The sequence below is a fragment of the Plectropomus leopardus genome, chromosome 4 (genome assembly GCF_008729295.1).
Source record: "Plectropomus leopardus isolate mb chromosome 4, YSFRI_Pleo_2.0, whole genome shotgun sequence".
In the NCBI taxonomy this organism is placed as follows: Eukaryota; Metazoa; Chordata; class Actinopteri; order Perciformes; family Serranidae; genus Plectropomus; species Plectropomus leopardus.
This window is the reverse complement of record NC_056466.1, coordinates 6,881,827-6,908,472: the sequence shown is the minus strand read 5'-3', so window position 1 is coordinate 6,908,472 and position 26,646 is coordinate 6,881,827. Positions and strand designations below refer to the sequence as shown.

The following is a 26,646-nucleotide window of genomic DNA, read 5'->3' as shown; positions in this document are numbered from 1 at the left end:
AGTTTTGCAAGACGTTCCGTTTAGAGACTGAATAGCACATCTTTGCTGGGTGAATCGTGTCCACTGAGCTGTCAAAACCAAACGCTGCTGGGCCGTTTGACTGAATCAATCAGGGGGTTGCGTGTCACCTGGCTCAGCTATATCCATAAAGCGTCCTCTGCAAGCGTTTGAGACAATAGTAAGCGATTTCTGCAAACCAGTGTATTTTTCCTACGCTGCTAAATATCACAAATCCAAAAAATTGGACACTCGTGCTCAGGAAATTGGGTTGTTGGCATCGTTTTACCGGTTTGGTGCATATACTGATGCTGTTGTTACAGCGCTGCCGTGACTGCAGCGGGCCATACACACCCAGGATTTATGTGTGTAATTGCTGGCAATGCCGTGGGCTCCTTTTTAGATACAAGAAGGTGCCATTGTGTCCGGTGATTTTCTAGTATTTACTAAATTAAAGAGTCGAGATTCTTCCTGGTGGCGTTTGGATGCACGGATTTGATAAGATCACATGGGAAGGAGTCATGGTTGAATGAGGACATAACTATGTCTTCACGGATCTTGAGGAAATGCAAATGAAGCGGTGTAATTTTAGAAATCCGCTGCAGTTTAGATTTGAGTGAGCAACTCATTCTGTGTGTAGTCCCTCAAAGACTGTGTGACTTAATGAATGGTTTGGTTTCATTAATACAATCTAGGTTTTTACAGCATATCAGAGGAGATGTATGTCTCATTTTGCAGGAGTGTGTGTTCAATATTAGGCAGGATCATTTGACGGTTGTGAACCATAGCCTAATTTTGGCCTTGACATGTTATAACATAACACACTACGGCAGCCTGCCAAGTTAAGGCAAATACTGGGTGATTAACAAGACACCATACCTTGCATTTCTAATAGTTTGCATGGCAGGTGTTTGTTATCAGACTTGACAGATCCGGTCCTTTGCCTGTATATTGAGCTTGTCATCATTAAGCCCATTCAGAGACAGAATTTTATTTGAAAATCCTATTTTTAGGAATGTTTGGTTTGAAACTGATACTAATTTAAGGTGATGATATAAAAAATGTGTGGAAAGTGACTGCAGACATTGTGTTTTCTGGATAGCATGATCAAAATGATTCTGCCCAAATCTTAGTGTCGCAGTGATTGTGTAATACATAGGTGAGTACAGATAAAATGGCAAAACGCAGATGTTTTTTGGCTAATCTGATGGATGGGATGAAAGGCAGGAGCACACCAAGCCAATGGTCTGCCCACATTGGGTCGGTGTGTCCCGCACCGTTTACCCTTGTCGACCTTCTGCTTTTTTCCGCCAGTTCAGCATGTTGAATCGGCAGCGGCTGCGGAGCCTGTCGGTTAATGAAATCACTCTGATTGGCTGTTCAGTTCAGTGCACGAGAAAAGAAACAAAAAGTGAATAATGCAAACAAATGGCTAATGTCAAGAGGGGAAAAGTGAGCTCAAAACAAACTTCTTGTGAGGTTAGATTGTTTTTCTTTAACCATTGAGCTCTCAAGTGAAACATTTCCTCATGGGTTGTGTCATTGTTCACTTGTTCTTAGTAAACATGCTCAGTTCTGTGAATATTGGCTTGTGTTGTTAATGTGCTAAATGGCTAAGTAGCATCATGGCGATCTTCCAGTTTCCTGTTTTGAATGACTTTTACAGACGACCGCCGTCTGCTGGTATAGAGAGGTATTTCCTCTCACGCAGGCACAGAACATACATGCTTGTTTGCTGTTGGTTTGGCATGTTCCTGTGCAAATCTGGCCGAGATAGGTGATGCAGCAGTACGTGTTGCCTGTTACAACCCACCTTTTTTAATTTGGATTGTTTAGAATATATCCAATATGATGAGGGTGGGCAACAGAGAGCATCACTCTTGTTAAGTACACTCTTTAAACCTTGTTTATTAATTAGCTCTGTTCAAATGTGCTTAATGTGACTTCATTAGTGGTAATATATGGGTTTTAATTAGAAAAGCTTCCAAAACATTACCCTTCTGCATTAAAGTTCTTTTCTCCCAAATCTAGGCGGATGCCTTTTGGAAATAAAGGGTAAATTTCTTGATGTAAGTGTCTCTGAATGAGTACATGACATATGAAGAACAGATTATGAAAATGATTATAATAATTGCAACCGTTCTTGAGACTTTTCAGAGTTTGTCTCATGCGATTGTAGGACACCTAATATGCTATTTGAGCTGTAGACCTGCTGTCAGAGGAGATTTTCTTGACTCTGAATAGTTTGAACATGCTGTAACATCACAATGAGCATCAGTACAGGGCGAGGCAGAGAAAATGAGGTTGGGGGCAATTAAAGCAGATAAATTGGGCAGCAGTAATAGATACAGTTTAGGAAGACAGGTCCATCCATCACACCTGGCCAGAATAGGTGCACTCATTTGCTTATTGATTGAAGAGTTGAAGCCTTGAATCCACAAAGTAGCCAACTGTGTAGATGGACTGTGTCTCTCTGCCTGTGTTTGTCCCTGCAAACAGCTTTCTCTGGTTAAGCTGCTGAGCTGAGTGCTCAGTGATGAATCAAGGATGAGGGCGAGGGGCAGGTAGTAGCTTTATAGAAAACTCAGAGACACAGCAGAAGTGTTAGTGTTGTTGAAACTTACAACACAGCATCCGATGAAAGGGTCTCCTGTAGAGGATCTCTTGTTGTAAAAGCTCAGTGTGTACACTCAACACTAATTACGCATGTGAGCGTACGTGATGAATAGTGAAACTGACTCCCGTCCCGTGGGAATCCCACAGGAATCCCTTGACCCACAGGATTCCCCCAAAAATGTGAGCCTCTACTTTGCAGTGCCTCTCTTTGCTGTTTTTTGTACTCATACAACTGAAGTTATGTCTAGTAAATATTTACGGCAGAACATTACCAGCAGAAACACTAGTCTGTTGTTAGTAAAAAAGATTGTGATATTTATTGCAATACGCCGCAAACACACCAAGCAGCAGCAGAGTGCAGCTCCCCACAATTCTTACATTTTCTGTGGCAGCGAGGCTGTTCCCCCAGGGAAGCAGCTCAGCCTTGCTTCTAATTTTTCCCAGTGGCCACTTGCAGTATTGCTAAAAAAATATCCCCATAGACCACCACCACAGAAGAAATGTCTGCAAAACTGTTGCCAGGACAACTCGAACCGCTAACATGGTCAATTATGACACTTTCTATCATAAATATTTCATCCATGAAGGTGTTGTATTTGTAAAACTAGTGTCTGAAAGTAACTTTTGTCTCACAGATCAACGTGGCTGGTAGATGAAAAAAATCCTCCAGACAAGCATTTTCTATCATCAGCCAAAATAGTAATTTGCCTTTTTTTGTGTCACATATACATTTGTTTCAGTACATTTAATTGAGATGATCATGTAACCAAATTTAGAGAAGAGGCCAGCGCAAAATCTGAAGCAAAGTGATTGAATATATTGAACAGTTAATCACCACAGCCTCAGCATGTGATTATGTTCCTCCTTTTATTGTGAAAGGTAAGAACAGAGGAAGTGGAGCTAATGGGCTGCTGTCAATGTGAGAGACAATAAAGAGTTTGCCGTCTTGGTTCAGATTATGAGGACTCCATCTTAATATCTCATGTCCTTCATAGATATGCACGCAGTGCTTGCTAGTAGTGGACTGGAAGCAAGTGATAGTTTAGTGGATCAGCTGGTGTCCTGTACGGTAAAAGGTGCCGCAAAACTAGTAGCGCTTGAGACGATCAGGTTTTGCTGCACCGGCGCTGGTGTGTGTGTCTGGGACATAGACAGCAGAGGAACAGCAGAGCAGTGTGCCCCTAGATGACACCAATATTCGACAGAGTCTTTCAGCATAGTTTTGGTACAAACATTTACCTGCCAGTGTGGTGGAAAGCCCTCAGAAGTTCACTCGCCAAATGGAAAATTGACCCGCATTTGGCACATGGCTGGTGATCATTTTGGAACATGTATAAAACCCTCCTCAAGCTGAGAAAAAAACTATTTAAAAGTCTATGAGCCAAGCGGGCAGTCGTGGGCAGGGCCTGTGGGAGAAACACTGCAGAGGAAGTTAACCCGTAAGCAAGAAACTTTGGCATACATGCTAGGCAAGCAGTTTCATTGGACTGAATAGGCTCCATCTTGGAGTCCCGTATGTACTTTTTATTATACATCTGTGGTTGGCTACACTTAGTTGCAGAATCAAACAGCCACAGCTCAGAGAGGCTTCAGCAGTTTTACATAGACAGTTGCGTGCTGCTCCTCAGTGTTTTTTGGCATCAGTAGACGCACACGTCTGAGTCCACTCGCTCACTGGAGCAACTCTTGTTTCTATCTTTGCCATCAGATAGTGCTGTGGGCAGGACACTGAGTGAGGCTACAGAGTGGTGACTGCAGATGCATCCAAGCAAAAGAAGCACATTTTTCAATGAATTTATTAGATTGCCTCAAAAAAATAAAAATGTGGTGATGACCTCACATGACTGCAGTATTGCGGTGATGCAGTTATGGACACAGTCCTAGTTAGGTGCGAAAGCAAACTTAAAATAGGGTTCTACCCTTGGAGCAGGGACGTTATTTTTCCTTTTTGTACACAAATATTCTACAGGAACTAAACGCAGTCCTTGGTTCCCTCAGTCAAAGTGCAGGTGAAGTTCCTCCGTTCCTAAAAAGGTTATTGGTCCACTGGGAAAGTTCCTGCAGTGGAAAAACTGGTTGTGTGCAGACATCGTCAACAGAGTTGTCTAAGGAAGTTGTGTTTCCCCTCGAATTGTTATCATGCACCGGCGATTGTTGGTGTTTGGTTAGGACTCAACTCTGAATTTGACATTGTGTTCATGGAAGTGAATGTGAGTAGCTGGAGCAGCTCAGATCCTAAACATAGGAAAACATAATATTGTCATCACATACCAGCCTCTTATCATCCTGTGTGGATTTATTGTGCAGTATTTTGTAGAGGTAATCGTAAATTGTGTGTAAAATGTTAGAGATGAAGTTCACAAATCTGATTAGCTGAGAAGGATTATGAAATAAGTTTATTCTTCCTGATACTCCTTTTGTACATGTAATTACATGTAAGATGCAGTTTCTTGTTGCTGATTTGTATCAATTTATTGAGTTTTTTTGTACAGGTTATCGTCCATTTTTGTTGTTGCCGTTTTGTTTAATTTTGATCCTTTTCTGTTTCTTAGTTGTCCGTGTTAATCTACATAGCTAAGAGAAATGTTACCATACTGGAGTGTTTGGTATTTACTCAACCCTTGTTCCTCTCATTGCTACTCTAGGTTCAGCATCCTGACCAACCACTGGACTAGTTTCTCTTCTTTTGTGATCCAGTGTGACCTTTGGAAGTTGATATTCAGTACTGCCACCTCTGTGTTTCATCCATACACACAAAGCGGCCCAAATCAACAATCAGAGAGGCTACTGATCAGCACAGATCCTGTTTTTGAGGTTGGAGAAGGATTCTTAAAACCTGAAGAACCTCAAACGGCCCCAGGAATCTTATTTTCCACACATAGAAGCCTCAATTTTTCACATTTTTGTTGAGGTCATTGTTAGGACGTTGGCCTGGAGAGGCTGTATCCGCCAAGGGATTGTGGCGGGAGGGTGTTATCCAAGCGTCAGTGCTCACCGCTGGGGAAGGAAGCAGAGGGAAGTCCCTGGAAGTCCCTGGAGAAGAGGGCAAAGCAGAAAACGGCCTGCAGCTTAAAGGCTGACGGTTACGTAACTAACAGGCGCGGCTGTCCACTAACACAGTGGAACGAGGAAACCAGTGGGGAAACTGACTTGTTCTATGTTGCCATTCCTGGCTGATGTATGAGATATCATCATCTATTCACACCTAATCCCCAGCGTTCCGAATCAGCGCAGCAATTTTAGGTTTTTCTCAAACATTTCAGTTTCATGGATACTAATGGATGTTCTACTGGATTTTCCTCCAAATGTTTTGGAAAGAACCACGCCACTTCCTGTTTTTTGTCTTCCAATCACATCCCTGGAGCAGCTGGCAGGTGAGGTGGTTTGAACCAGCCACCGGCGGGGTTTAGGGATGCCCCGACACAGGAAAACCAGGCTACTCCACTGGCCCGCTTACAGACTGCTGTTTCTAATACGAGTCCTGGACTGAAAGCAAATAGTCCCCAGGAGCAAGGGGTGGTCCCTTTTTATTTACAAGACTTTTCACACATTGCTGCAGCTGCCCAGACTGCTCATCTCTGGGTGCGAAAACTTTAAATAGAAGTGAATGGGAATTCCCATATGTTTTGCTAGCAGAGACGTAGCTACAGACACGCCGCTTTCCCATTTTAGGTCTTGACCTGCACTTTTTCTAAGCTGAGAAAAAGTTGACATCCCAGCCTTTTTTCTTTCAACTTTCCCCCCAAGCTTTTTAATTTTCTTTCTGCCTCATTTCATTTCTTGCGCTCGCTTTTTTTTCCCCATCATGTAAGTCCATCTCCTACCAAAACAGGCCTACCTCTGCCAACTCTTGTACCTCACTAAACTCCCATTTTTATAGACCAATCAAATCAAACTGGACGAGTTCGAGGACGTTCACGACAGGTTCAAAAGTTTAGCTGAGGTTTTCTGTCTGTTAGGATTTTATTAAAACACAAAATCGCTTCACTTAATTATTTTTTAATGTAAGGGTCCAAATATTTTTTTAAATATCTTAATAAGAGCCATTTTTTTATTGCACTATTATCATGTTTTTCACTAAGCCTTCATTCACCATGCAGATGTCCGCTTTTTAGACTGATTTGTACAAGCACACCTCTAAGAATCATTACTTTCTGTTGCTTATGTTTGTAATTATTGTCACGTTGGGCAGAAGAGAGTCAAACTAGTTTTTACCTGTAAGCGATATCAGTCCGGAAACCTCCTCCTCTTTACAATCAGTGGCTTATTTGTTCATCCTGCCCTCCCACCTGTTTTCTGGCTGACGGGAAAACAAGGCTTTTACATCAGAGCGACTTGTAAGCTTCTTTTAATCTCACAGACACACAGAGTAGATCAGGATTGACCTAAGAACCTAAAAAAACAAGCGATCGCTCCTCCTCCCCGCTCTTGTTTTCCTCCTCAATTATCCCTCCACCCCTTTTTTTCATCTGTCCTTTTACATTTTTTTTTATTTTGCCAATCCATAATTGTTACCCACAAACTACAAAACCACTCAGCTCAACTCACCTAAAGGAACTCTGAATGATAACTTCTTCAGCATAGTGGTTACTAAACGGACAAACACACAACTACTCAAAGGAAGTGATGCCAGGTGGCAGCAGTAAGAGTGTAGGGCGGGGTCCGTCCTCGTCGCCCCTCCCCCACGCCGTGGTCCCGCCCAGCAGACCCCTGAGACCCTCCCGATATGTCCCGGTGTCGGCAGCCACTTTCTTCCTCGTTGGCTCCACCACGCTCTTCTTCTGCTTCACGTAAGTGGCAACAGTGCAACGGCTCACACACACACACACACACACACACACACTTGAGCCTGTTCATATGGTGCAAACATAAGTAATTTGAGAGCATGCCTTTTTCTTTTTTTTGCTTGGTTGGTTTGTTGATGATTTCAAGATAACTACTCCCAAGAACATTTTAAACCTCGAGCTGTGTTTGTAAGAACAGCTACCTAATTTCAGCTTGGGATGGTGATCGAAGCCTGGTTCTATTGAGGACCCGGTCCCGCTTTTTTCAAAACCTGAAAATCAACAACGTTTGAGCTTATCAATACTGCTGCCAAGTCCTGTGAGTCCTATAATGTAACATTACATCTTGAGTCGAGTCACGTCATTTAAATCCAAGCACACCCAAATTTTGAAGCAAGTCCCGTCAGTTAAAAACGCACTTGTAAAGCAATAAAAGCAAAACCATTTCCGTTAAAAAGGCATTGTCACCTCGCCAGTCAAGCAAATAATAGCAAAGTATCGATAGTGGTACTGATGAAGACTCAGATCGTTAAGGAGTCTTGATAATGGTATCAATATCAATAACATTAATGATCCCCATCCCTAACTTTAACTGAAAGATAGGGAGTCAGATATATTTTTTGCCTATTTGATATCAGCAGCAGAGTGAGGAGAGGGAGAGAGTTGTGAAACAACAAAATGTCCCGAGCTGGACGTGAACCTTAACCCCTAGGATGTCATTTTATCTGGCCAACAGAACACATAATTGAGACACAGAAGAATATTATCTGTCCGTCTGTCAGCCCTGAGTAGGTCAGATACAGTTTGGATAACGAAAAAGAGGAGAAAAAAGCGATTAAGCAGGCTTTATAGTTTCGGAGTTTGGATGAAGAGCTTTTTTTAAAAAAAAAAAGTTGAAAACAGTAGTGTGGACTGAACTGAGGTCGTTTTCACATGGATTTATCCGCCTCAGTTTGGCCTTCAGCCCCTTGAGTGTTTCTGACAGAAAGCTAAGTCAATGGTGTTATAGACTGTCATCACTGATTTTGCTGACACCTCACTCTGGAGCGGGGATGTGTGTGTTTGTGTGTGTGTGTGTGTGTGTGTGAGAGAGAGAGAGAGAGAGAGAGAAAATAGTGGTGAGAGCTGGAGTGTGTGAAGCAGTATCTGTGGGAAAAAACAGCGTGTGTGGGGTTTTAAATGTGAGAAAGTCAGATTGACAGGTGTGAACAAGTGTGTGTTCGTTAGTGTGCCTGCTGGTCTGTGTGTATTTGTGCACACATATGGGAGAAAATCTAATCTGTGTGTGTGTGTGGTCAGTGTGGTGGTCAGATTAGTGAGGAGAAAATAGGCCAACATCTGTCACTCTGACAAAAGCCCATCATCCAGTCTCTCACTGATTCTTTCTCCCTGAGTCTGTTGGTGTTTGAATCCCTGCGGTCACTCTCACTCTCACACAAGTGAATTAAAGAAAATCGAAGACACCTCCTTGGAGACCATAAAGCAGTTAAATCGTTGGAGGTCATTTTGATATGTTGGCTTGTTTTTATTTGGAAAAAAATCATGAATATGGACTTGCAGTAATTAATTTTGCATTAAGTCAAATTTAAAATAACAAGAGATCATGTAAAGGATGGACTAAATATCAGACTAGAAATTTGACAAGAATTTTTCTTAGTTAATGTTAATTATTGTTGTGTCAGGCCCTGTCTTATAATAATAATAATAATAATAATAAATAATAATAATAATATTATTATAATGTGGTGTTTTTTTATTTTTACTTTGGTTATGGTATTATATCTCCTATGTTATTGTTAAATTATATATAATATAATACATATATATATAATTATAAAATACAATATATCCAAGATAAAAAAAACATATAGCCACCACAAATTTGATGATGATAAATAATAACAACAACAACAACAACAACAACAACAACAACAATAATAATAATAATAATAATAATAATAATAATAATAATAATAATAATAATAATTATTATTATTATTATTATTATTATATTATTATTATTATTATTTTAATTGTCATTTCTATAGCATTTGTTTATGAACCAGAGTTATAAAGTGCCTCACAATACAATACCATACAGTATAAGAAAACAAAGGTCTTTGTCCATGTTTCAGGTGTCCGTGGCTTTCAGAGCGTTTCTCGGTAGCGGTGCCAATCTACAATGGAGTCATATTCCTGTTTGTTTTGGCTAACTTCTGTATGGCCACATTCATGGACCCCGGCATCTTCCCGAGAGGTGAGTGCGTGGATTATTTAGTATGTACGTGTGTGTTGTTCATGTGTCACCAAGTCATCCACTAAACACCATCTGCAGTATGTTTATATCACCATCGTTTAAAAATATCCAATTTGTTTTCTGGCTTACTCAAAGTATATACATTTCTTGCTTATCCACATTTAAAGGTGATTTCATGACACAGCCTCAACACTCTTATTCCCATTTAATCAGCCTCAGAAAGATGAGAAACTTTTCCACTTTTTTTCCAACAGAGAGATTGTACTTATCTGTAGTCGGTGTATAAACTCGGTAGATTTCAGCCGGCTTGTCTTCAATTTGGAGAAGCAGGCTGAAGTCCGACTCAGAAACTGGCTTTAGTTTTTGAAATGGTTAGTTTGGAGTCATCAAAGTCAAACAATAGAACTAACTAACTAACTGATTGAAACTAACTGATCGAGGCCACAGTAAACCAGCAGCTTCAAAGAACTAAAATACCGTTTTATTGATGGAGCAGCGCTGACACACCGTCGTCTCTATGATGCTGTTCTGCTAACCACATCACATGTGGCTAAAGGCGTAAAGGCATGCTTGTGAACTTTGGTTTCGTATTGCATGCATCAGCCCACATACTGTGTAGTCTGCATGCTGCTGTGTGCATCAGACTGTGACGGTTCATCATGACTACAGAAACCGTAACATCTTATTGCTGATTGACAGACTGATTAATTCATTGCCCTGTAGTTGAACTAGGATCGGAGAAAATGGGATAAAGATTCTCAGAGTCTAAAAGCAGGATCTGTATCATCAGATTTTGCACTCATTAGTGATTTTCTGCAGTAATTTGTAGGAATATTGTGCATGTGCATTGTTGGGTCTAGTGCCAAGTTTTTAATGAGAATTCGAACAAAAAAATGGGTCAAACACTCTCAAATGTTCATTATGTTAAATTTCAGGGTTGTGTGTGTGATCATGTGTGTGTCTTTTGTTCCCGTCCCTGCAGCTGAGGAGGACGAGGACAAGGAGGACGATTTTCGTGCTCCCCTCTACAAGACTGTGGAGATCAGAGGGATCCAGGTCAGGATGAAATGGTGCTCAACCTGCCGCTTCTACAGGCCGCCACGGTGCTCCCACTGCTCCGTCTGCGACAACTGTGTTGAGGTGTGCTCACACTCACCCATTCACCTTTTACAAATGATAAATTAGGACATTGTTGATGCACATTGTCTCTGAATAAAACTAAGTTAGTAAGAAAAGTGAAAGAAAAAACAAGAAAGCTTCAAAATACAGCTTGACACTTAGCCTGATGCAGGCCAATGTCAACATTTTGTAAAGCCAATCCGGTGCAGATATATTTGATAAAACTAAATGTACATTATTTCTCCTGTAACGCATAATTCCTTTTAATGGTTTCTGGTGGAGTTGAAAGTGTCAGTGTTGATCTGTTGTGGCAAGACATTGGACAGCCTCTTCTCGTCCTTTGAATCAACAGAAACTCAGGCTCAAATGCACCCAGCAGCAGTACTTTAGATGCATTATACATCTGCAAAATGTTTCTGTCATAGGCACAAAGACTTTGTTTTTCCTAGACTCACTTGAGGGTATACACTCCAGGCTATATATAGCTGATGCCAGTCCATTAAACTCTTACAGCGTTTCCGATCAGGGACATCTCTAGACCTTTTTCTTTGTGGTATATGATTCATTGAATATGACCTTTTGTGATCTTGGCACCATGAATATGTCAAAACAAGTACTTGTGCCTTCCTTTCATTGCACTTGTCTTCCCTTGTTGTTTTCAATTTTGTTTAATGGTTGCAGGATAATGCAGTTGAAAGTGCAATTTGACTTGGAAAAAGCCCACACTGCATCATTACACATAATAAATTAGTACAAATGGCATTATTCCTGGCTCCATGATAACTTCTTTGAATTATTTGTGCAACTTTCGATTACTCCTCTACTGCCTTAGCTTTGTTGTAGAGGTTTCTTCCCTTTTCTTAGAATTTTTGGAAATAAAATGGGAACACAGCCATAAAATAGTCCCTAAAGATACAGTTGGCAGTATTAATAATAAACCACCTTTTGTCGTATTTGCTGAAACTGTCACTCCATCCACACAGCCAAAACAAACATGTAGGAGCTGGAAAGTGATACTGAACCTTGAGATTCAGCACAAGCTACAACTCTGCCTCTCACAGACACACACAAAAAAGCAGGGCTTTTGTAGACCTCCAGTCTGTGAGTATTTCATCACTTTTTGTGATCATGGAGCACCAGTGCATCTTAGAAATCTATGTGATGTATGAACTGAAGAGCTGTTGGTTTATTTCCACTACTCAGTCTATGAATCTTCATGCTGTGGTTACAGTTTTAACTTTCTACTAACGCCAAAATCCAACTGTTGACCAGAAGCTTCAAGTTTACAGCAAAAACTTCAATTATAACGTTTAACTTTAAAATCTAACAATACTTTATTTAACTTTACTATAACAGTTCTTTATTTAAATTTATGATAGTATTTAATTAAATTTGAATATAACAATTGTTGACGTTACTTTATTTTATGCCAGTAGCTACTTTTTAATTTTGTATTTTAGTATTTTATGGTATTTTAGCAGAGATTTCAAAATATAGCGATACATATTGTGTATCACAGTATAGCCAAAACTATCGTGATATTATTTTAAAGCCATATCGCCAAGCCCTACTCCATAAGATTATCATTTTAATAGTTATGAACCAGGGCCTCCATTTTTGGATTAAAAAAGCCAGTGAAAAATAAGGCATGCTAAAGTATCTGTTTGGACTCTGTATCAGCAGATACCCACAGTCAAAGGACTCAGATGTGGATCGGGACATCCCTTGTAGGAACAGACTCAGTAAAGAAGCAAAATATGCTGCTGTAAATTATGCAGGGCCACTTCCTCAGTAGCCTCCCTTCCTTCTGCAGTAGAAGGCAGATATGATCTCATTATCCTGTTTAAGGTGTGTTCCCACATCATTTATTGCTCAAAAATCTATCAGAAAGGGGAAAACCCTGAAGAAAACGGCTTTCTCTTACGGATGCCAGTTAGGTAACAGTTACCAAAAGCTGTGCCCACAATTCAGGATTCAGGTATTATGGGAGCTTGGAGAAATTGAGAGAATATAGAAACCTTTATATGAGTTAATTTGACTGCAGACTGTAGCCCATGGGGTGTGAAAGATTTAAACCTATTTTAATATTTACAACATAGGACAGGCATCACCAAATGGAGGACTGCTTCCCAGATCCAGACCGAGTGACAGTTCTATCCAGATCCGTGACCAATTTCTAATAAATTAAAGAGAATAAATGGTTATCCTCACAGTGTTGTTTTTTTCTGAGGGTCACAGCTATAGACTGCGGGCACAGCTAATCCAGTTAATGCAGCAATAGCTTCGCTCAACTGTCAGTCAAATCGATTGTTTACAGTGTGTTTGCAGTTTGCTGGGGCGAACAGCGAAAGAGAGATGTGAGGGAGATGACAGCATGAAGCAACTGACCCTGTTACTTTCTGCTTTAGGGCACAATTTAGACAAAATGAGATCTGGACTTTTTTGGAAAAGAAACTTATTAACAACTGGACCTCTTTGAATTTTAATTGAGTTCTCCTGCGGGAGCTAAAATAACTATTGTTGGACTTCCCTTAATGAATAGTCATTGAAATACACAGGTCCATCTCTTTGGAACAACCTGCTTCCATCACTACAATCAACATTATCATTATTTTAAAAAAAAGGAACATCTGCAAAGGACTCCGATTTGCAAAGACTCATAGCACTTCATTCATGAATTTGTTATTCATTTCACTTTGGAAATACAAACTTTTTGTCATTTGCACATTTTTATGAACTTACTTTTTGGAGCATTTTATGCGCTTTTGATTCTTCACTTTTTCCTAATTTTGGCTGCGTTCATGCATATGGCACACATTTTGGCACGATTGAGTATTTTTGTTTAATCTTAGAATTTCCGGCTCACCTCCTCCAATATGTCTAAAATACACCGTCTGAACAAAATGTTCTCATGCATACTGTTCAGTGCAAAAAGATGTGCCAACGAAACCCATTTAAACTGCAATTTTTGATCCCACGGCCATCAAAGCATAAAAACATACATTGTATTTCTTCTGGGTGTCATTCTGTAATTTGTAATTTTTACTATATTCCATTGATTGTCATTTTTACTATATTTGGCAGATGGAGCAAATACAAGCTATTTCCACTGGGTGCACTGTCGCAATCAGCGTTGCTGCCACTCATATAGTATATTGAAAACAATTTTTTAATGTGTCTGTTTTTTTTTTTGTTTTTTTTTTAATTTCATCTAAAAACATGGTGTCATCATGACAAAAAGAGGGTTCGGGTTAAATTTCTGAAAATGAATGAATATGTGATATTTATGAAAAGGGCTGATGTGATTTTAAAAAAATAACACAAGTGTATAATATTTTAAGGCTTGATTTTGTACGCAGTGCGGTACGATTGTGTGTAATATTAAAGAGGGCCCTAAGGGTTAAACATTTAAATTTTCTTTTACTGTCTTTTCTATACATGTGTATGTGCTAGTAAACTAAAGTCAGACATCAAAATAAATTCTCTCTCTGCTGTCTTTGTAATGACGCTGCTTCATATGATGTGTTAGAGGAAGTAAAGAATGATACAACACTCTGTGGTAATTGTATTCATGTTGCCGACAAATGACATTACCTTTTTCTCACCACAGTGTCTTATAATCCTCTTAATGCAGGACTTCGACCACCACTGTCCCTGGGTGAACAACTGCATCGGCAGGAGGAACTACCGCTACTTCTTCCTCTTCCTCCTGTCTCTGACGGCTCACATCATGGCCGTGTTTGGCTTTGGCCTGCTTTTTATCCTCTACCATCGCCAGAGCATCGACCGCCTGCACGCCATTGTCACGTATCCTTTTAGGATCTTTACGATGTTCGTCTGTCCTGTCCAGTCTGTTACAGTGTCGTCCACCTCTGCAGTGACTGAAGTTCTTTCTTTGCTTCAACAAGTAGTTACGGATATATCAGCTGTCCTGAAGATCCATTTCAATGTAGTGTGGGAGGGTTTCACAACGAGTTTAATGTGATTTTCTTGAGATGTTCCTTGACGCCCCTGTGCTCTCAGGCTGGCTGTAATGTGTGTTGCGGGCCTGTTCTTCATCCCTGTTGCTGGTCTTACTGGTTTCCACATAGTGCTTGTGGCTAGAGGAAGGACTACCAATGAACAGGTGGGGAACTCAGTGTTTTAGTACTGGTGCACCAGTGACAAGGAAAGTTTATATTTGAAAACAGTGTACAGTGTAACATCTTACAAATTGCAGATTTTCCAGGTTGAAAAATTTGTGGGTCAATAGCTACTACAGACATGATAACTTGACATACTGCACTGAGTACACACCTATCACATTGTCGCCATGTTGTCCACTAATTTTCATGTTTGGTAATCCTCTCAGAAAGCTGCTTGAGATCCTGAAAACCTGTTTTTGTCTACTTGCCATCACCTCCGAATGGTATCAAATAGGAAGCAAAAAAAAGTTTGCCATTTTTTCCTGGACAACCACGCCACATTAAATCTGATAATATTTACCAAAGGGTTGGTTTATGACAGTATCTCAGCTGGTGCGCACTGCAGTGTGAAGTCTCATGTCTTTCTTCAAAAGTGAGACTCACATTAGCGCTGAGAATGAAATCCACATTGTTAATGGTGACCACAGTCAACATCTTTTTTAAAAGAAATACTAACTTCTGCCAACTATGAGCAAATGATGACATTAGCGTTTGGCTTTTGGTGTGCACGTTTTTGTTCTCCCACCTTCTGGCCTCTTCACATGTGAATATGGGCCGATCCCCACATGGGGCTTTTTGAGCCAAGAGCATTTAAAACCCTGTTTTAAAACCTTTCTTTTAGCTACTGACTTTATATTTTATAATGATGAGAACTAACTGCTGCAACTGAGGGTTCTTTCTTGTGCAATATATCTAAAATTGCATCAGTTTCCAAGTTACTCAGTACCAATAAAACCAAATTCATTGTTCTGCTGCCAGCATTTAGAACTTCCCACCACTTGCCACAAATGACCATTGTCTTTTTTTTTTTTTCTTTCTGCAGGTAACAGGGAAGTTCAGAGGAGGTGTTAACCCTTTCACCAACGGCTGCTGGAAGAATGTCTCCCACGTCCTCTGCAGCTCACAAGCACCCAGGTGTCTTTTTTTCTTGTTTTCTTCTTTTTTTTTTAACTACTACTCTGTGTTGTTTTTTTCCCTTGATTATTCTGTTCTTGTTTTGTTTCAAATGTTTTATTTTCATTTGATTTATTGATCGAGATGTGTGTAGTGAGCACTGAGGCGGAAAGTGGGAATATTTATGTTTGATATGAAATGTACTGAAAAAATATATACGAAAAAAGAGGATTGGAGTTCATAAGTATTAACTTCTTCCACTCCTTTCAGACATGGAATACTTGTAGTAATTATATATATATATATATATATATATATATATACATACACATAAAATATACACTCTGGGGGTGGCTGTTCATAAGCATTGCATAACCTTACAAGTGCATGCCTCCATCTTAAATCCATCAGTGTGCCTCAGTATACACAGCACAACAAAATGACACATACATAAAATATTTAAAGACCGGCATTTTAGGGACTAACTGAGATTGCAAATATTCGTTGATATTTGAAAATTGCATTGATGAGAAATGGCATATTTCAGTACTCAGAGTGTTGCTGCTTTCAAAACAAAGCTTGTAACATCAGTGTACTTGTGTTGTGGTTGGTCGTTATAATGGGGACACTCACTGTCTCTGTGACTCTGCAGGTATCTGGGCAGAAAGAAGTGTGTGCAGAGTGTGTGCGTGCAGCCTCCTTTTCTGCGGCCACAGCTGACAGAGGCCCAGCTGGCTGCAAAGATCCTGGACAATGGCATACAGGGAGACCTGCACCGGGTAAGAACAGCAGGATAAATGTAAATACTGCAGTGTTAACGTCATCCTGTTTGATATAGACATGAGTTAAAGAAAAAACAGAATTGCTTTTCCCTGTTGGTAAACACGTTATGTAAGGAAGCTGTGCATCTCATTCAAATCTGCATAAGTTTTTCTTTAAGGCGTCAAGTCCAGAGGGCAGCAAGGGGTTTGAAAGCTGTTTAAAATTCAACAGTCAGAAATCCTTTAAGGTCACATCACGATAAAACATATATATTGAAGCAAAAAAAAAGATAGAATTTTCAGAATTATTTTATTTTATTTGCAATTATTCTATTGGTTAAACAGTGTTAACTAAAAATAAATTACTGCCATTCTTCTAATTTATCATTTTATATAGCAGTATTTTAATTAATCTATCCCTGTTTGCAGCTGTGCCTTACAAAGCAACTTAAAAAAAAAAAGGTTAATGTAACATTTAGCCATTTCTTATCCTTTTTTTAACTGCTCTGTTATATGAGAAAACAGATGAGATGTTAGTCATTCACTTAGTCTCGTTTTCATTCATTTATTCTGGCTTTGACATACTTGTTGGTATAACTGTCGACTGTCTTCTATCTAGTCCAAGTCCAGTCTGGAGATGATGGAGAGCCAGTCATGTGACGCTGAGCCTCCTCCTCCTCCTAAACCAGAGCTCCGCTACCCTGGGATCACCAGAGGAAACACAGAGGGTAATGTTTTCTAACATCCTGCTACAGTTCTGACTTCAACCAGCCATCTACACATGGACTTTGTCTTAACATGAAATGTTAATTTCACAGTGATAGATTTACTCTTTTTCTTCCCACCCTCCTGCAGAGTGCAGTCTACTGAACAAAGCCCCTCCCACCCCCACCATGTACAAATACAGGCCCACCTACAGCCCCGGCAAGAACCACACAGCGCTCACACATGCATACGCCAACCAGGTAACGCACACATTAACACACAAGAGAGACAGCCAGGTGATTTACAGAGATAGTCAAGTCAGGGTTTTTTTTTTGTTTTTTGTGTTTTTTTAGCCCAAAATCACCCTCTGTCTTCAAACACTCACTTTATATAAGTAAAAACCTTTACAAGGAAAAAATGGAAGAAACAACTGACAAGGGATCCCTTTCTGTGGACAGACAGATGTGCAATATTTCTGTGTGTACAGATATAAAACAGTTACAGTATAGACAGTAAGAACTACAATATTATAGACAGATTGTAAAAATATATGGATGGATCCAGAAGTAAGTCAAGCAAGGTGTTACCAAACTTACAAGACCTGAAACACACAACTTCCCGTCCTCCATGGAGACCAGAGAGGAGGACAAGACTGCACATAAAGGCCGTAGCTGTATCCACATTCACAAAGAACGGAGAACAAAATCAAGCACACGAGTGAGACATAGAAACTTGGAGAGATCAGACAGTTGCTCTGAGTCATTGTGACTTGATCAAACTGGTGTCTGCGTGGAGCAGGGCCAGTGACCAGCAGTTCTGTCTGTATTTACAGGGATCCTGTGGATCCTTAAAAGTCTTAACAGGCGTTGAATTTTGGGGAAAGAGAATTTATGAATTTATGTTTTACATAAATAAAACAAGAAAAAGTTTTGAATATGATCAAATCTAGAAAGTACATGCATGGTGTGTGTGTATGTGTTTGTAAGAAAATAACTTTTTTTTTCCATTTGTCCATGCCTCTGCTTCTTTTATCTCTTCAATTTCAATCTAATGCATCTCCATTTTTGTTTGTGTTTTTCCTTTTGATTTCCTGTCCGTCATCTGGGTTTGGTTTCTCAGTGGCTTTCTGTTGATCAGTATCAGTAAGTGATTGTTCTGAAAGCATTTTTCCCCTCTTATCTTCACTTGTAACTTTGTTTCCTGCCCCTTTCTGTTTGCTCTGGACATGGGTAAAATACTGTTTGAATACATTTAAAATGGTCAGTGACAAGATTTGTCTGCTGCGGCATGACTGGACAGAATGAGTACAACATAAGTGTAAGGCTGACAAAGTTTTGCGTTTAAATCAGAGGACCTGAGTACAGATAAATTTCAGTATTTGTACCCATGTCTAGTCAATAACCTCCCCCCTGTCGATCCAACACTGTAAAAAATATAGTTTTGAGTTTCCTCAGTTTCTCCCTGATTAGAATTGTCTCCTGTAGATTCTCCCCAGAATTCCCCTGTAGTACGGACACAGTATAAAAAGAGAAAATTAACGTCAATTTTGTGTTTTAGTTCAGAAAGAACATATCTAATGTTGATGTTTCATGCTCTTGACTTTGTCTCAAATGGAGAAAACAAAGAGGAATCAAATGGGAAGAAGTGGGTGTAAAGTTCAATCTCAGTAACAACTCTTTTGTCATCACTGTGTCGAAAGCAGCTTTCACGCGGAGATGGCGCTATAGGGCTGCAATGAATTATACTGTCAGGGTATTTCTACACGGAACCAAGCGACGGTGGCATTATTCCGCTCCAGTGTGCGTTAATGCACTGCATCGCGGCATTCTGCAATCAAAAGAGGCATGACAGATGTGACATGTAACACAATAGCCTCAGTCTCTAATGTGACAAATAATACATGCGTTGGTAGTGCCTTTTAAACAATAAGAGAGGCATAACATGTCAATCACAATCATTTACCTCCTCTGTTATATGGCGGCTGATCTCGTCCTCTGCAGGGAGGGTTAGCAGCTCCTGAATCTCGTTGTTTTCCTAGTTTGCATAAATTCATGGCCACTGTTCTTTTTCTTTGTATTAGCCTTAATTGTTAAGGACTGCTTTTTAAATCTCTTAAGGTTACTAGGTTACTACCTCTGGTCCTATCTCAGAGGTGAGACCACTTTGCCCCCCCTCCTTTCTGCGATCGTGCCTTATGTACAGAACAGTGAGGAAGCATAACGGTATGAAATTCCTGCCTTGAACAGGCAGTGTGAAATTAGTAAATAGTCAAATTTAATTAAAATTTTATTTAATTTCACAGGGACTGGCTGAATTTGTGTTAATTGTTGTGATTGCGACATCCTGGAGGGACTGATAAAAGTACCCACAAAATTAATTCTGATCATTATTTTTGCTAAAATTCCAGTTCGGACAAAATTTTCTTTGTTGTTAAATTCATCATTATGTCGGAAAGGGATAGTTTTTTTCTAGTGTAGTTGTATAGTCATTGTATTACCTACTGACATGACCCTAGTTTGCAGAGGCAGACAGCAGTACCGCCACAGAAGCAAAGCAATGTACCGCTGTGGATAGGGGTGGTAGCAAAACATATTTTAGCGACCCAAGAAAAGTCCTTATCTTAGAATATCAATATCAATTCAAGTTTATGCTGAATTTAGAATATTTGCACCCTTATTAGAAAATTATCTTCATATTTTCAGCCCTTCAGTTCTCCATGTCCTTCCTTTGTCTTTGCATTGTGAGGTCATATTCTCAAATTCTCAAAATTCCTCACAAAATCTTCACATTTCATACCTAAAAAAAGGGCCTTTTGTAAACTTATGACCAAGAATATCAGCACTGACTGTAAAAAGCAAAGAAACATTGGCAGTGGGGTGTGGTGTGAGGATGTCAACACTAGAGGGAGTTTCGGTGCAGCAGGAATTCATGGTGAAACTCCCATATGGCTCTCTACGCTTATTTGCTCAGCTTCTTCTTGTTTCTTTTCCCTCCCGCTGCCCCCTCTCTCCTTCACCTTCCCTCCTCTTTCTCCTCACCCTCCTGCCTCCTCCAGTTAAGTCGAGGGGAGAGTGTTGGCAGTGCCAGGGACTCCTCCTCCTCCACCTCCTCCCTCCTTCAGGCCAGCCAGCAGCCTGGTTTCCGCTCCCAGCCCAGCCTGGACCGGAGGGACACTTCGTCTGACAGAGTGGGAGGGGGAGAAGGTGGGGAGAGGAGAGAGGGAGGAAGAGAGGCGGGGGGAGGGGGCATCCCTGGCTACTCCCTCGGCGGACGCTCGTACCCCTCCTTCTCCGACCCTACGGTTCTGTCGGGAGTGGCTTCACGATCTTCCAGCTCCACGCACACCTCAGCAGGCGCCGTCCACGTCTCCGAGGCAACCACCACCTCAGCCAGCTTCAAGAGCTTAGCCAATCAGACACCCCCGCCTCACCACCCGTCCCGCAACGGGAGCCTGTCGTATGACAGCTTACTAGCAGGTGGTGACGAGTTCGACAAAGGGGTGGTAGCGAGTTCAGCAGCCCCTGAGGTTTCCTCCGCGAGACCCTGCACGCCAGCAGCGGGCGGCTACAACTCCCCGTTCCTGTCGTCACAACAGAGAGATGCTGAGATTCACTCCCAGTCCTCCCAGTCCCCCCATCACTACCACCGCACCTCCCACCACCACCACCACCACTCCTTCCTCCATCGCTCCTCCTCCTCCACGTCCTCTTCCCCACCGCCTCCTCCAGAGAGGGAGCGCCTGTTGGGCGAGCCCCACACCGGTGCTCACCCACTGCCTGCTAACCAGGCCTCGGCTCCCCCTCCCTCCTCCTCTGCCCCGCCTCCCCCACACCATCATCACCACCACCATCACCACCACCACCACGCCCATCATCACCACCACCATTCCTCCTCCTCTTCCTCTACCTCCCGCCCTCCCCGCTTCTCTGCCCCTCACACACAACCCCACCACGCTTATCCCTACCGCACCCGCTCCACTGACACCCCTCTGGGATCCTCCACCACTTCCACAACCCACCCTCCCCGCTCCCCGCACCCACCACCTCTGGGCAAGTCACTCTCTTACTCAAGTGCAGCCGCCGCTGAAATGCAGTACCGGCTGGTCCGAAAGGCTTCTGCGTCAGCTGGAGCAAATGCGGCGGGGGTAGGAGGAGGAGGAAGTGGAGGGATGGGAGGAGGAGGAGGAATACAAGCGCCGAAGTGAGTATGAATTCCGCCTTTTGTCAGGACGATTGGTTTGCTGTTAACCCTGAACAAACCACCTGCCCGCCTGAAAACCTGACTACCTGATTGACTGCTCCTCCTCCTCCTCCTCTTCCCTTCTCTCCTCCTCCTCCTGCCAGATTTCCTGTGAGTTCTTCTTTCTTTCCGGTTCTCGCTGTTACATGCGTGATGCTGTTGTGGACTGCTTGTTTGTTCTTGGCCTCTGCATCATTACCACCTTCTGTTTGATCAGTGCATTGATTTGTGCCAGCACCTTTAGCAGCAAATATCCATCCCACTACATGAAAAACAAAGATACTATTACATGGAAGTATTCAGCATGAAACAGCAGTGTAGGAGTGACAAAAATAGAGAAAGGGAGGATGTATGTTATCATACTTGGCACACAGTTTTAGTGTGGGATTAAAACAACGAATTAAGACTTACAAAAACATCATTTCAGGATGTGCAAAAGCAACAGTCGCAACAGTAGAAATGATAATAAAACTGCAAAGTGAAAACATGCAAGATGAGAAATGACTATCTGCATTTTTACCATCTTATCAAACAAATGTAGGGATGCACCAATTGCAAAATTCTGAACTGATACTGAAGTTAGCAGACATTGTTGCTGTTGTTTAATTTGTTTTTGTATTTATTTCCCCTTTTATCCCGGGGAAACAAAATAACTGCCCTGTGTTAATACATTCAGTCTTTCACTACTCTACCTTTGATTGAGCACAATTTGAGCCATACAAATTATTAAACAACCTTCATTTTAATCTTTCAAATGATTCCCTCTCTGATACTTTCATACTGATCTGAAAACGTCAACAAATTTACTTTTCAAACAACTATAATTAAGTTTCCTGCTAAAATCTACATTTTGTAAAATTACACAGAAAAACAACATAACATTATTTATCTCGACCCAATACTCATTTTTGCAGGATAGAGCTTGAATGCATCATAACCCAGCTGATTTTTACATGAATTTGTTGTTCACGATGAAGTATTATTAGGGCAAACTAAAGGGTGCATCCCCCGATGAGCAAATTGTAAGTTTACTGCATCCTTTGGTTCTAAAGCCAAAGCCTGAGACAAAGAGGCAAACCCCTCTGTTAACCCCAAACACAAGGAGAAGCTATGATTCTCAAGTACTGCTTTTTACCTCGTGCAAAATTCATGTTGACACAACAGAAAATCATCGGCCACGGCCATCGGTGAGTGTCATCTAATTTGCCAATAGGCTAATGGCAGTCAATAAGGCAAATATCTGACAATACTGATATAAATCATTGCATCCCTAAACAAATGTAACCTATAAAAAGAAAAGAAAAAGCAATGACAGCTGACATAGCTTGAGATGATGCATTTTAGATATATAATGATTAAGCACAATGCATGGAACGTTTTGCGTTTCCTCTCCTGACTAAACTATAGAACCGAATCCCACATTTTATTATTTTAGTTTAGTATTAGGTTAGTTCCAGATGTTTCAGTTCCACGAAGGCACAGTCAGACTTTTTGCATGACCACAATTAGACTGTTTCATCTTCTGACATGGTGACAACGTGTGTCTCTGTCCTGTCCAACATCCCCGCTGCTCTTCCATCCTGCTCTCTGTAGTCCACAACTGCATGGGTTTAGTTTTACTGCTGTGGTTCTCTGATCACAGGAATGTCTCGTTGTGCGTCTTCATTGTGACCTTGATGACTAAAAGAAATGGACTGTGTAGAGTTTGAATGCTGCATGTGATCTAGTTCACAGATTAACCAAATATTAAAGGGAAATGTGCCTCTGATCATCTCTCCATTGAGCGAAAGTTCCCAATCGAATGTTGGTGTAATATGAATGTTTCAACCTTCATACTGAGATACAAGCTGTAGCATTATGTCATGATTTCTGCTGTACTTTCTTTTCTGCAGACAGTAGAAACACTGTCAAATTTACTGTGTGTGTTAGACAGTCTCGCAGCCTTCTACTGTGAAAGTAACGAGGGCTGTCAGTCTGTGTGACGTCATGTTTACGACTCTTGGTGGGTTTTGTAAGAAGTCAAACACAGACCTTCCAGTCCTAAAGCTGCAAAACAGAACTGAAATGTTGAATTATTGATTGTTACTGTCATTGGACTTCCTGTCCTGAACTGTCACGCTGATTGTCTTGATGTTTTTTTGTTTTTTTCCTAAAACCAGGGATGAGCTGATCCAGATGAAACCTCTGAGTCGGACCAACGGCGGCCAGCCCTTCTCCTCCACCTCCTCCTGCTCCGCCCCTTCCTCTCCCTCTCACCCAGTCAGCGTGTCTGCCCGGCCCGGAGTGGCCTATCCCAGCTCGGCATTGGTGCAGAGTCCCGCCCACAAGCCTCAGGGTGGCGGGGTGAAGAAGGTGACGGGTGTCGGGGGCACCACCTATGAGATTTCTGTCTGACTGGCAGCCAGCCTCCCGCTTGAGGACCAGTGACAAGAAGAGGAGGTATTACCGTCTCCTCCTGCCTTTGAGGGAGAGATCTTGGTTTTTGTAACACAACAAGCCACTGACAGACTGTCGACCAGGACATCTGAGGATGAATTGAACCATTTTGTCCAGATCTCACTCCTCGCTGGCTGATTGATGGTGGAGCTAACAGTCCTGCCTCCAGACATCCGACTCAGTAACTCTGCTGGTAAAATGAGAGGAAAACCTGCACTGATGTAAGCCAGGACTTTCTGGCACTGAGCTATACAAGACTATTCTTTGGGATCTCACTGGACCAAACAAGAATGACGGTTTGGCTCGTTTTTTGTGGGTTTCATCCTCACTGTAGCTCAGAAGGTAGCAGGAGGCACTGGTGTGGTCAGGTCTGGGTGTCACATTATAAAAGTATAGCAGCGCAAGGCATCACCACTGCCAGGGTGAGGAGTTTGATCCACACTGGGGTCACCGGTGAGCTCTGGATTTGGGAATTTGAAAACTATGTGTATGACAGTCGGAATCAGCACTTTTGCACTGAAGCTGCATTTAGGTAAAAAGTGGTGCATATGCGTAATATTTCACCATTTTTAAGCTCACATTTAGATCATTGAACACAAAACCCTAAGGTGATTATGGTATAATAAAGAACACGTTTATGCACAGTCTGTGGAACCCGATCAAAATCAAGGTAGAATCCATTCAAAGTTAAGGGCTTCCCATAGACAACAACTTAAGTATAAACTAAATAAGTAATCAGCCATATAAGATGAAGTCATAGCTTGTTCTTAAAGGAATACTTCACCACAAATTGACCATTTGTATAACAATTACTCACTGCGTGTTAAGTTGAATTTATGGAGAAACCTTTTTCTCATAAGCCTCTACGACAACAAATAAATTCTTCATGAATTGTTAACAGGGATTGTGTTTAGAACAGCAAAACTATATTAAAGCGTCTGTTTCCAAACTCTTACATAAGTCAAGCAGTATATTTTAAGTCTCATATGTCCAGTAGTATGCTCTGTACTTCCCAAAACACGAGCAGTTTCGCTAAAACATGTCAGTTTAAAGGGCGTCTGGGCAAACAGTCTCATGCTCAGCTGAGTAGTGTACCTATGCACATGTGCATTTGAACTCCGCTCAAGTGGAGCTCATGCACATGCATGTGCTCAGGGTGCACTACTTGCAGACAGAATTAGGGTTGCTCTCTAAAAGTCGAAGATTCGAAACATCAGATGGCAACCCCTGAGTCAAATGAGATTTCTTTTTCAAGATTTGTATTTATTTATTAATTTATTTTGATGGGTAGTGTGCAGTTTAATTCTGGTGACGTTTCGGTCTGCAGGTGTAGCTGCAGGGTGATGCAGGCAGCTGCAGACCCAGGGTGAGTCTGACATGGAGGCTTTGCCTGGTCAGACTCAGAGATAACGTTATCTTCTGCCTCCTGCTTAGAAGTGATCTCTATAGTGTTGGCAGCAAATGTTGTTACACATTTCAGATTTGTTGATAGCGTACTTAGCACGCAGTAGTTTTCAGGGCTAACTTGGCTTGTTTATTATATTATGTGATCTTCGCTGTCACCCTGAACAACCAGCGACCCTTGTTCAATCTCTCAAACTTCGTATGGAAAAAAAAGAACAAATAGTTGAACATTCCTATTTGAATTTTTGATTTTGATTTGATTTATTTCCAATGTGTAAAAAAAGAAAAGACAAATGATTTTGCAAACAATCAGACAGGCAAAAAGGTAATGAAATAAAAAATATTAAGCAAAAATACAATGAAAAACATTAAGCAAAATAAACGGTCAACCACATTATGATTTGGTTTACACATGCGAAAAGGTGTGAGAAGAACTACAAACTTATTTAATCACACCCCTTTTCGATAATAAATACATTTTTTCGATAATCAATAAACATATATTCAAGATTCATTTTATGTTATTTCACTGAGTATTCACATACACAGAATGAAACGAAATGTTGTTTCTCACCAGCTCATTCCAGTGCATTTGAGTTCTGTGCATTTAAAAAGGCAGTTATAAATATACTAAAAACAACTATAAAGCAAAACACCCACAAACCCAAAATCAAATATCTACAACTTTTCATTACTATTTACAGAAAAAAGCTAGGAAACTAGGAAATTTCACTGCCAGCCAAATTCAATCTGACTGACATTATTTCGTGTTGATATGACCCTAGACAGAAGTGTTTTACATTGTAGTGTTTAAGCAAAAATGCATGTGTTTGGGTAGCACTGAGAATACGATTGGATAAATGAGACTTGGATTATCTTGCATGAGTTGTGTGAGATGTTTCGATATAGTTTTGCTGTTGTCAAGCAAGAATTTTTGGCTTTTTGGGATTGTCCGTTCACCATTGAGACACGCAAAAAAACAAAGTTTTGCCCGCCAATTTAAGGCGACTTGCAGTGAGAACTTGATATAAAAAAGGTCAGTTTGAAGGTCAAGTATTCTTTCATGCTAGTTATGACCCCAGTTGTCGATTAAACCCTATTTTTAATAACAGCATCCACCAAACAGAGAAATTTAATTGGACCAAGAACACGTGGTTTTTGTGTGATGCATGGAGTCAGTAATGCAGAATCCTGAAACCTGCTGTCTCTCCTCGAGGCCGTTGTCTCGTTCTCAGCCTTCCAGTCAGTCA

The 26,646-nt window shown here is 41.0% G+C and overlaps 1 protein-coding gene across 1 annotated transcript in view; it reads left to right on the top strand.

The window, feature by feature from the left end:
- zdhhc5a (zinc finger DHHC-type palmitoyltransferase 5a) overlaps positions 1-26,276 on the top strand; it is a 29,412-nt gene extending 3,136 nt beyond the window's left edge. The window contains exons 2-12 of the mRNA XM_042484275.1: positions 5,259-7,403; positions 9,533-9,654; positions 10,637-10,794; positions 14,408-14,580; positions 14,797-14,899; positions 15,781-15,872; positions 16,504-16,630; positions 17,232-17,340; positions 17,468-17,577; positions 20,373-21,517; positions 23,716-26,276. Coding sequence (XP_042340209.1) covers positions 7,240-7,403; positions 9,533-9,654; positions 10,637-10,794; positions 14,408-14,580; positions 14,797-14,899; positions 15,781-15,872; positions 16,504-16,630; positions 17,232-17,340; positions 17,468-17,577; positions 20,373-21,517; positions 23,716-23,950 — 2,538 coding nt within the window. The 5' untranslated portion in view covers positions 5,259-7,239 and the 3' untranslated portion in view covers positions 23,951-26,276. The remainder of the gene's footprint in view (positions 1-5,258; positions 7,404-9,532; positions 9,655-10,636; positions 10,795-14,407; positions 14,581-14,796; positions 14,900-15,780; positions 15,873-16,503; positions 16,631-17,231; positions 17,341-17,467; positions 17,578-20,372; positions 21,518-23,715) is intronic.
- The last annotated feature ends 370 nt before the right edge of the window (positions 26,277-26,646 follow it).